Raw genomic sequence first — 11,463 nt, forward strand, 5'->3', positions numbered from 1 at the left:
TCCTGGCATCAACCTTATCCGTGCCTTTTCCAGCTTGACAACATCTTTCCTATAAGATGGTGCCCAGAAATGAACACAATACTCTAAATGTGGCTTCATCAACATCTTATACAACATGACCTCCCAACTGGCCGATGAAGACCAATGTGTCAACAGTACTTTTGACCACCCAATCAACCTGCAATTCCGCCTTTGAGGAACCATGCTCCTGCACTCCTAGATCCCCCTGCTCCACAACGCTCCCCAGATCCCGACCATTCACTGTGTAGGCCCTGCCCATGTTAGACATCCCAAAATGCAACACTTGACATTCCTCTGTATTAAATTCCATCGACCATTCCTCAGCCCACCTGTCCAATCGATCAGGATAATCGATTATTTCCTTCGCTCCATGCAAATAGTTGAACAATCTCCACTATAGGAAATAGGCAACATTTCGGGCCGAAACCCTAGGGTTTCGGCCCGAAACGTTGCCTATTTCCAACGTTGCCCATTTCCTTCGCTCCATAGATGCTGCAATCAATCCTGCTGCATTTTTTCACACTCATCCTCACCCACTTTTGTGTCACCAGCAAACGTGCTAATCTTGCCATGTCTGTTCTAATCCAAATCGTTGATATAGATGACAAAAGGTAACGGGCCCAGCACTGGACCCTGAATCACACCACTAGTCACCGACAACAAACCTTCCATCATTACCCTCTGCTTCCTTCCATGAAGCCAATTTTCTATACAGCTGGAGCTATATTCTCAATCAAACAATTACATTCAAGAAAGCTAGATGGGGGACAATTAATTGATTTAGATCTGGCACCTTCACTCTCGGTAGGAACTGAATTCTGTGTTTCAATGCAGGAGGACAAATTCTCACCCCTCAGCTTTGAGCATTCTGGTGTTGCTGCCACCTCTGTACAGGTGTGTCTGATCCTGTCCCATGCAGTGAGATAGTGGCCACCTCTGTACAGGTGTGTCTGATCCTTTGCAACGGGATCCCCGGAATGATTGGGTGAACATATGATGAGCATTTGACGGCACTGGGCCTGCAGTTTGGAAGGATGAGGGGGTCACCTCCACTGAAACTTATTGAATAGTGAAAGGCCTGGCTACGATGAATGTGGAGAGGATGTTTCCAGTAGTGGGTTCGATTCTAACCTCTGATATCTATGTGGAGTTTGCACGTTCTCCCTGTGACCGCATGGGTTCCATCCAGGTGTTCTGTTTTCCTCCCACATCCCAAAGGTGTGCGGGTTTGTAGGATAATTGGCTGCTGTAAATTGTCCCGATTGTGTAAGGAGCTGGATAACATTTAAACTAGTGTGAACAGATCATCAATGGTCAGTATGGATCAAAGGCCCTGATGGCCACTAAAACTGAGTTTGAAGATAATGGCTGGTTTGAGCAACACCAAGTGCTGGAGGAAGTCGGTGGATCAGCCATTATCTGTGGAGGTTTATGACAATCCTGCAGGTGTTAGAAGCCTGAAACACAAACTGCAAAGGGCCTGTTCCATGTTCTCCAGAGATGCTGCCTGACCCGCTGAGTTAGTCCAGCACAGTGTGTCTTTTTTACACACCAACTACGAAGGTTGGAGATAGAAACATAGAAATTAGGTGCAGGAGTAGGCCATTCGGCCCTTCGAGCCTGCACCGCCATTCAATATGATCATGGCTGATCATCCAACTCAGTATCCCGTACCTGCCTTCTCTCCATACCCCCTGACCCCCTTAGCCACAAGGGCCACATCTAACTCCCTCTTAAATATAGCCAATGAACTGTGGCCTCGACTACCCTCTGTGGCAGAGAGTTCCAGAGATTCACCACTCTCTGTGTGAAAAAAGTTCTTCTCATCTCGGTTTTAAAGGATTTCCCCCTTATCCTTAAGCTGTGACCCCTTGTCCTGGACTTCCCTAACATCGGGAACGGAGATCTTCGAGTTCAGGCAGCATCTGTGGAGAGAGAAAGAATCAAAAACATTGCAAAAGCCGTGACCTTGGGTCATGAATTCATATCTTCTTGGAGCAGAATGAAGCCATTCGGCCCATCAAGTCAACTCCACCATTCAATCATGGCTGATCTATCGTCCCCTCTCAACCCCATTCTCCTGCCTTCTCCCCATAAACCCCCCCCCCCCCCCCCCCCACAGTGACCTGTCTCTGTTCCCCCTGGGTTTGGGGACCAGACCTTAGGGTGTTACTGAGGAGGGAGGCGCGGCTCAACAGCGGGCTGGGTTGGCAACATGAGACGACATTTACATCAGTGGGGGAGAGGAAGCTGAAATATTTAATATCTGTTCTGCTGACCTGAAATGTGTTGAGCTTCCTGTAAGTAATATGGGGCCCCGCTGTGTGAGTGAGACCTGATACGGACTGTCTACAGGAAGGAGGTAGACAAACGTGCTGGAGAAACTCAGCGGGTGCAGCAGCATCTATGGAGCGAAGGAAATGGGCAACGTTGGAAATAGGCAACGTTTCGGGCCGAAACCCTCGGGTTTCGGCCCGAAACGTTGCCTATTTCCTATAGTGGAGATTGTTCAACTATTTGCACGGAGCGAAGGAAACGTTGCCTATTTCCTTCGCTCCACATAGACGCTGCTGCTGCCCCGCTGAGTTCCTCCAGCACTTTTGTCTACCTTTGATTTTCCAGCATCTGCAGTTCCTTCTTAAACATTGTACAGGAAGGACCTGCAGAAATGCTGGTTTACACCGATAACGGCCACACACACATACACACAATGCTGGGGTAACTCAGCGGGGCAGGGCAGCATCTCTGGGGAGAAGGAATTGGGAAGACCCTTCTTCCGAAGCGGGCAAACCTTCTGAAGAGTCTCCACCCTACAGGAGGGTCTCGACCCGAAATGTCGCCCATTCCTTCTCCCCATAGATGTTAGATAGAGCTCTAGGGGCTAGTGGAGTCAAGGGATATGGGGAGAAGGCAGGCACGGGTTATTGATAGGGGATGATCACAATGAATGGCGGTGAAGGAGTTTCTTCCCAGAGGCAATTCGGACTGTAAACGCCTTTCTCACCAGGGACTAACTGTACAGAACGTTTTTCCTTCTATTATTTATTATGTAAAATAATATGCGTGTTATGATTGTGTTTATAATTTGTTTGGTTGTTTTGTTGTTCCGCGAGCATTGCCACTTTCATTTCACTGCACATCTCGTATGTGTATGTGACAAATAAACTTGACTTGACTTGACTTGACTTGCTGGCTCGAAGGGCCGAATGGCCTCCTCCTGCACCTATTTTCTATGTTTCTATCTCGCCAGAGATGCTGCCTGTCCCGCTGAGTAACTCCAGCATTTTGTGTCCTCCATTCTGTTGAGGTCTAATCCCATGTCCCCATCTCTCTCTGTCTCTGTCTCTGTCTCTCTCTCCCCTCGTTCACCGCTGACCTTCGCCGTTGTTTGTCCTCTCCAGATTCAGCGCACCGAGGACATGGAGAACGAGATTGACGAGCTGATCCAGGAGCTGGAGGAGAAGAGCGGCCGGACTTTCCTTCACACCGTCTGCTTCTACTGAGGGGGCAGTGGAGGGGAGGGGGATGGGGACAGGGGACAGGGGGGGGGGGGGGGGGCCTCGGTCGCTGCAGTGCTGATCTGTATATAATTTATAGTCTATTTTAAGTTGGAGTCGCTGCTCGGCGCGGGTCCTGCAATGAGTCTCCGGGAGAAGCAGCCTGGCTGGCGTTGGCGCAGAGTGTGTCTCACCTGAAACTTCATTAAAAAAAACCCAGAGCCGGAGTCAGTCTCTCGTCACTTTATTTCTCGGGGGGGGGGGGGGGGGGTCGCAGCCGGGTGGGGAGGATTGGGGGGGGGGGGGGGGGGGGGGGGGGGGGGGGGGGGAGGTGGGTGGGGTGTTGAGGGGGGTAATATCTGAGTGTTTCGTTGTCTGTACTGTACAATGACAATTATTGAATCTGTCTGAAGAGGGGGAGTGAGATAGAGGGTGATTGGGTGGGGGGGGAGGGGAGAGATTGGGGGGGGAGTGGGGGAAGATGGTAACTTCTTAAGTTTTTTTGATTTGAGGGGGGGAGAGAGAGGCAGCAAATTCCTGGGCTGACCATTGAAAGAAGGGGAGGGGAGGGAGGGAGTTCCTGGGCTGAGTATTTGGGGGGGGGGGGGGGGGGTCGGGATGGAAAGAAGGTGAGGGGGGGGGGGAAGAGTTGTTTGAGGGAGCGAAACTTGGAGGGGGAGAGGAGTGGGATGGAGAGAAGGTGGAGGAGGAGGAGATGTTTTGGAAGGGGGGGGGGGTGTAATTTCCTGGGGTGAGCGTTGAAGGGCGAAATAAATAAGGGGGGGGTAGTAAAGGGGGAGACGGGGAGGGGGGGGGGGTGAGGGGAGGGATGGAGAGAGAGCTGGTGCTGAATATAAATGCTCGCTGTAGCGGCGGCCCCCCCCCCGGAACAGCTTGACCCTCGCCCACCCCCTCCCACCCTCCCCCGCGCCCCCCGTCTCTCCCCCAACCCCCCCCCCCCCCCCCCCAAAGCTCTGCCTCTGAATTATTTATCGGCTGTGGGGCGGGTCAGTCGTAACTGCGGCAGCCCAGTGATGTGGTGCATGTGAGGGGACGTGGAGCCGGTTACTGGTCCAGGGGGGAGACAGAGAGAGAGAGAGATATACAGGGGAGGGAGGGGGTGGGGGGGAGAGATAAGGAGGGAGGGAGGGGGGTGGGGAGAGGAGGGGGGGGAGGAGGAGGAGGAGAGGAAGATAAGGAGGGAGGGAGGGAGGAACAGTGACAGGGAGAGGAGATAAGGAGGGAGAGGAGAGATACAGGGATAAGGAGGGAGGGAGACAGCGCGACAGGGGAGGGAGGGGGAGAGAGGGATAAGGAGGGAGGGAGGGGGAGACACAGAGAGAGAGGGGGGGGGGTTGTGTGTGTGTGTGGAGGAGACGAGGAGGGAGAGGGGGAGACAGCTCCCGGGACCACGGAGCCGCCCGGCTCATCCAGGAGACGCAGCGATTTATGCTCCTCACCGTCAACACAATGATCTTCATGTTCGCTGGGACGTCTATGGGGATGGTAAGCTGCATGCACGGCGTTGCGGCGATTTGCAGCGGCTGCCGGCGGCTCTGCCGCTCCCCCTCCTCCTCCTCCTGCCCAGCCTCACCCGCTCTCCATCTCCACAGGCCATAGCTTGCGTCGTGGACATGAATGCCCTGCTAGACCGGTTCCACAACTACATCCTCCCGCACCTTCGGGGCGAAGACCGAGTCTGTCACTGCAACTGCGGCCGGTAAGGCAGCGGGGCCGGGCGGGACTGGACACCTCCTCACCCCCCTCCTCACCCCCCTCCTCACCTCATCCCCTCGTCTCCCCCCTCCTCTCCCCCCATCCTCATTGCTTCCCCTCCCACCCCTCCCCCTCCTCAACCCCCCTCCCATCCCCTCGTCCCCCCCCCCCTTTCATCCCCCCTCCTCACTTCCCCTCCTCACCCCATCCTCCCTTCATCCTCTCCCCTTCCCCCATCCTGCCCCTCCCCCCTTTGCTCCCCATCCCCCCCCCCTCCCGTACCATCCCCCACTCTCCCTGGCCCTACCCCCCCTATCCCCGACCCCCGCTCCTCTACCATCCCCCCTCTCCCTGCTCCATCACCCCCCCCCTTTCTCTGCTGCCTCCTCTCTCCACTCTCCCCCCCTGTATCCTCCCTGCTGTATCCTCATCCCCCCCCCCCTGTTCATCAGCCTCCCTGATCCATTCCTGCTGTCCCCTCTGCTCATCACCCCCCCTCCTCCCATCTCCCTCTCCACTCTCTCCTCCCTACTCTAACTCTCTTCCCCTCCCATGCCCCCGTTCATCGCTCCATATCCCTCCCCCCTCCTCCTCCTCCCCTCCCCCATATCCCCCCCCCTCCCTACCCCCCCCCCTCTCACCCTCTCTCCCCTCCCCTGCTCTAACCCTGCTCCCCCCCCCCCCACCCTTCCCCCCCCCACACCCCTCTCTCCCCCTGCTCTAACCCTGCTCCTCCCCCCCTCCCCACCCCTTCCCCCCCTCTTTCAGACACCACATTCACTACGTGATCCCTTACGATGCTGACCAGTCGGTGGTGGACTCGTCGGAGAATTACTTTGTGACGGACAATGTGACAAAGCAGGAGATAGACCTGATGCTGGGGCTGCTGCTGGGGTTCTGCATCAGCTGGTTCCTGGTGTGGATGGATGGCGTTCTTCACTGTGTGGTGCGGGCTTGGAGGACCAACAGACGATACGGTGAGTGGACCCCCCCCCCCCCCCCCCCCCCCAGGAAAAACCTACCCCTGGGGTCTGGGGTAGACGCCCGGCCCAGGATCACAGGCGGACAGTCCATGGCCAACCCACCCGACTGCCACCCATTGATGGACCCAAAAAAGCTGGAGTAACATCAGCGGTACAGGCTGCATCTAGATTTACTGGAATGCTGCCTGGGTTTCAGCACCTAAGTTACAGAGAAAGGTTCAACAAGATCGGAGATACACAAAAATGCTGGAGGAACTCAGCGGGTGCAGCAGCATCTATGGAGCGAAGGAAATAGGCAACGTTTCGGGCCGAAACTCAAAGGAAATAGGCAACGTTTCGGGCCGAAACTCAAAGGAAATAGGTAACGTTTCGGGCCGAAACTCAAAGGAAATAGGTAACGTTTCGGCCCGAAACGTTGCCTATTTCCTTCGCTCCATGCAAAGAGTTGAACAATCTCCACTAGAGGAAATAGGCAACGTTTCGGGCAGAAACCCGGAAGGGTTTCGGCCCGAAACGTTGCCTATTTCCTTCGCTCCATAGATGCTGCTGCACCCGCTGAGTTCCTCCAGCATTTTTGTGTACCTTCGATTTTCCAGCATCTGCAGTTCCTTCTTGAACAAGATAAGTCTTTATTCTTTGGAGCGCAGAAGGTTAAGGGAGGGAGGGGGCTTGATTAGAGGTCTTTAAAATGATGAGAGGGATAGACAGAGTTGACGTGGACAAGCTTTTCCCACTGAGAGTAGGGAAGATTCAAACAAGAGGACATGATTTGAGAAATGAGGGACAGAAGTTTAGGGGGGAACTTCTTCACTCAGAGAGTGGTAGCTGTGTGTGGAATGAGCTTCCAGTGGAAGTGGTGGAGGCAGGTTCGATTTTATCATTTAAAAATAAATTGGATAGGCATATGGACGGGAAAGGAATGGAGGGTTATGGTCTGAGCGCAGGTAGATGGGACTAGGTGAGAGTCAGTGTTCGGCACGGACTAGAAGGGCCGAGATGGCCTGTTTCCGTCCTGTAATTGTTATATGGTTATATCTCTGGAGAGATCTCCGTCAAGGGTCTCGACCTGAAACGTCACCCATTCCTTCTCTCCAGAGATGCTGCCTGTCCCTGTGAACTTTTTTCACACAGAGAGTGGTGAATCTCTGGAACTCTCTGCCACAGAGGGTAGTCGAGGCCAGTTCATTGGCTATATTTAAGAGGGAGTTAGATGTGGCCCTTGTGGCTAAGGGGATCAGCGGGTATGGAGAGAAGGCAGGTGCGGGATACTGAGTTGGATGATCAGCCATGATCATATTGAATGGCGGTGCAGGCTCGAAGGGCCGAATGGCCTACTCCTGCACCTAATTTCTATGTCTATGTTTCTATGTCCCGCTGAGCTACTCCAGCTTTTTGTGTCTGTCTACTTTGGTTAGAAGTGAGGCTTGTGTGGGGAATGGGAGCTTGTGTCTGCTCCTCCCCCACCTTGCCTTCATTGGCCATGGATGGGTCAGCAGACGCTGCCTGACATGCTGTGGCTGGGATAGAATCACAGTGTGGAAACAGGCCCTTCAGCCCCAACTTGCCCACACCGACCAACCAACATGCCCCATCAACACTGGTCCCACCTGGTTGCAATGGCTCGTATCCCTCTAAACCTGGCCCATGCATGTAGCTGTCTATATGCTTCTGAAACGCTGCTTTTATTTTAGTGTTTAGAGATACAGTATGGAAACCACCTAGTCCCCACCGACCATCGATCACCGATTCACAGTAGTTCTATGTTATCCCAATCTTGCATCCACTCCCCACAGACTAGGAGCAATCTACAGAGGCGAATTAATCCACAAACACACACGTTTTGGGGATTTGTCGGAAGGAACTGCAGATGCTGGTTTACACTGAAGATGGACACAAAATGCTGTAGTTACTCAGCGGGACAGGCAGCATCTCCGGATAGAAGGGACGGGAGACTTTTCGGGTTCTTCAGTCTCGGCTTGAAACGTCACCCATTCTTTCCATCCAGAGATGCTGCCTGCCCGGCTGAGTTACTCCAGTATTTTGTGTTGGGTCTCAGACACTGTGAGGCAGCAGCTCTACCTGCTGCGACACTGTGACGGGCAGTGGTAGTGTTTCACTGTGTTCCCTCTTATCCCGAGACAGCGCCCTCCATAATGTTTGGGACAAAGACCCATCATTTATTTATTTGCCTCTGTACTCCACAATTTGAGATTTGTAATAGAAAAAAAAAATCACATGTGGTTAAAGTGCACATTGTCAGATTTTAATAAAGGCCATTTTTATACATTTTGGTTTCACCATGTAGAATTTACAGCTGTGATTATACATAGTCCCCCCCCCATTTCAGGGCACCATAATGTTTGGGACACAGCAATGTCATGTAAATGAAAGTAGTCATGTTTAGTATTTTGTTGCATATCCTTTGCATGCAATGACTGCTTGAAGTTTGCGATTCATGGACATCATCAGTTGCTGGGTGACTTCTCTGGTGATGCTCTGCCAGGCCTGTATTGCAGCCATCTTTAGCTTATGCTTGTTTTGGGGGCTAGTCCCCTTCAGTTTTCTCTTCAGCATATAAAGGCATGCTCAATTGGGTTCAGATCGGGTGATTGACTTGGCCACTCAAGAATTGACCATTTTTTAGCTTTGAAAACTCCTTTGTTGCTTTAGCAGCATGTTTGGGATCATTGTCTTGCTGTAGAATGAACCGCCGGCCAATGAGTTTTGAGGCATTTGTTTGAACTTGAGCAGATAGGATGTGTCTACACACTTCAGAATTCATTATGCTACTACCATCAGCAGTTGTATCATCAATGAAGATAAGTGAGCCAGTACCTTCAGCAGCCATACATGCCCAGGCCATAACACCCCCACCACCATGTTTCACAGATGAGGTGGTATGCTTTGGATCTTGGGCAGTTCCTTCTCTTCTCCATACTTTTCTCTTGCCATCACTCTGATATAAGTTAATCTTCTTCTCATCTGTCCACAAGACCTTTTTCCAGAACTGTGGTTGCTCTTTTAAGTACTTCTTGGCAAACTGTAACTATTTTTGCAGCTAACCAGTGGTTTATATCTTGCAGTGTAGCCTCTGAATTTCTGTTCATGAAGTCTTCTGCGGATAGTGGTCATTGACAAATCCACACATGACTCCCGAAGAGTGTTTCTGATCGGTCGGACAGGTGTTTGTGGACTTTTCTTTATTATAGAGAGAATTCTTCAGTCATCGGCTGTGGAGGTCTTCCTTGGCCTGCCAGTCCCTTTGCAATTAGTAAGCTCACCAGTGCTCTCTTTCTTCCTAATGATGTTCCAAACAGTTGTTTTTGGTAAGCCTAAGGTTTGGCTGATGTCTCTCTAACAGTTTTATTCTTGTTTCTCAGTCTTATAATGGCATATTTGACTTTCATTGGCACAGCTTTGGCCCTCATGTTAATAAACAGCAATAGAAATTTCCAAAGCTGATGGAAAGACTGGAGGAAAGACTAGGTGCTGAGACCTCTCTTATACCTGCATTAAGGAGGCAATTAAACACACCTGAGCAATTACAAGCACCTGTGAAACCATGTGTCCCAAACATTATGGTGCCCTGAAATGGGGGTGGACTATGTATAAACACAGCTGTAATTTCTACACGGTGAAACCAAAATATATAAAAATGGCATTTATTAAAACCTGACAATGTGCACTTTAACCACATGTGATTTTTTCCTATTACAAATCTCAAAGTGTGGACTAAAATTAGGAACGTCTAGAAAACGTCTAGCAAAAGGATTTGAGTATAGGAGCAAGGAGGTTCTATTGCAGTTGTACAGGGTCTTGGTGAGACCACACTTGGAGTATTGCGTACAGTTTTGGTCTCCAAATCTGAGGAAGGACATTATTGCCATAGAGGGAGTGCAGAGACGGTTCACCAGACTGATTCCTGGGATGTCAGGACTGTCTTATGAAGAAAGACTGGATAGACTTGGTTTATACTCTCTAGAATTTAGGAGATTGAGAGGGGATCTTATAGAAACTTACAAAATTCTTAAGGGGTTGGACAGGCTAGATGCAGGAAGATTGCTCCCGATGTTGGGGAAGTCCAGGACAAGGGGTCACAGCTTAAGGATAAGGGGGAAATCCTTTAAAACCGAGATGAGAAGAACTTTTTTTCACACAGAGAGTGGTGAATCTCTGGACCTCTCTGCCTCAGAGGGTAGTCGAGGCCACAGTTCATTGGCTATATTTAAGAGGGAGTTAGATGTGGCCCTTGTGGCTAAGGGGATCAGCGGGTATGGAGAGGAGGCAGGTATGGGATACTGAGTTGGATGATCAGCCAAAAACTCAGCGGGTGCAGCAGCATCTATGGAGCGTAGGAAATAGGCAACGTTTCGTCCCGAAACCCTTCGGGTTTCGACCCGAAACGTTGCCTATTTCCTTTGGGTTTCGGCCCTAATTGAGGCCAGTTGAGGCCACAGTTCATTGGCTATATTTAAGAGGGAGTTAGATGTGGCCCTTGTGGCTAAGGGGATCAGCGGGTATGGAGAGAAGGCAGGTACGGGATACTGAGTTGGATGATCAGCCATGATCATATTGAATAGCGGTGCAGGCTCGAAGGGCCGAATGGCCTACTCCTGCACCTAATTTCTATGTTTCTAAAAGGAACACGTTCCCAATTTAATCTTTTTCCCGGGAGGGGGAGTAATATTTATGTGATGAATCGCCCACCATTAATGACACAGCATTGTACCCACACGCCTCGAAACCTGTCTGAACCCGTGTCTCAGCCACAACCCATTCATTTAGAGCACATCTCTGTGTGGAGCCGCAGGGGTTGGGCAAGGTCCTCAATGAGTATTTATTTCTCCTCAGTTTCTACTGTGGAATAGGATTCAGATTCAGGAGACCCATGTACCAAACCACGCTGACTCTCTCATAGAAACATAGAAACATAGAAATTAGGTGCAGGAGTAGGCCATTCGGCCCTTCGAGCCTGCACCGCCATTCAATATGATCATGGCTGATCATCCAACTCAGTATCCCGTACCTGCCTTCTCTCCATACCCTCTGATCCCCTTAGCCACAAGGGCCACATCTAACTCCCTCTTAAATATAGCCAATGAACTGGCCTCAACTACCCTCTGTGGCAGAGAGTTCCAGAGATTCACCACTCTCTGCGTGAAAAAAAAGTTCTTCTCATCTCGGTTTTAAAAAGGATTTCCCCTTTATCCTTAAGCTGTGACCCCTTGTCCTGGACTTCCCCAACA

The 11,463-nt window shown here is 51.2% G+C and overlaps 2 protein-coding genes across 2 annotated transcripts in view; both read left to right on the plus strand.

The window, feature by feature from the left end:
• ssu72 (SSU72 homolog, RNA polymerase II CTD phosphatase) overlaps window positions 1-3,553 on the plus strand; it is a 70,189-nt gene extending 66,636 nt beyond the window's left edge. Inside the window, exon 5 of the mRNA XM_055659182.1 lies at window positions 3,423-3,553. Coding sequence (XP_055515157.1) covers window positions 3,423-3,524 — 102 coding nt within the window. The 3' untranslated portion in view covers window positions 3,525-3,553. The remainder of the gene's footprint in view (window positions 1-3,422) is intronic.
• Window positions 3,554-4,880: 1,327 nt separating this feature from the next.
• The window catches only part of LOC129711393 (transmembrane protein 240-like), a 25,336-nt gene continuing 18,753 nt past the window's right edge, over window positions 4,881-11,463 (plus strand). Inside the window, exons 1-3 of the mRNA XM_055659001.1 lie at window positions 4,881-5,024; window positions 5,132-5,238; window positions 6,003-6,211. Of these exons, the coding sequence (XP_055514976.1) occupies window positions 4,968-5,024; window positions 5,132-5,238; window positions 6,003-6,211 (373 nt within the window). The 5' untranslated portion in view covers window positions 4,881-4,967. The remainder of the gene's footprint in view (window positions 5,025-5,131; window positions 5,239-6,002; window positions 6,212-11,463) is intronic.

Source organism: Leucoraja erinacea, chromosome 30, assembly GCF_028641065.1.
Source record: "Leucoraja erinacea ecotype New England chromosome 30, Leri_hhj_1, whole genome shotgun sequence".
Lineage (NCBI taxonomy): Eukaryota > Metazoa > Chordata > Chondrichthyes > Rajiformes > Rajidae > Leucoraja > Leucoraja erinaceus.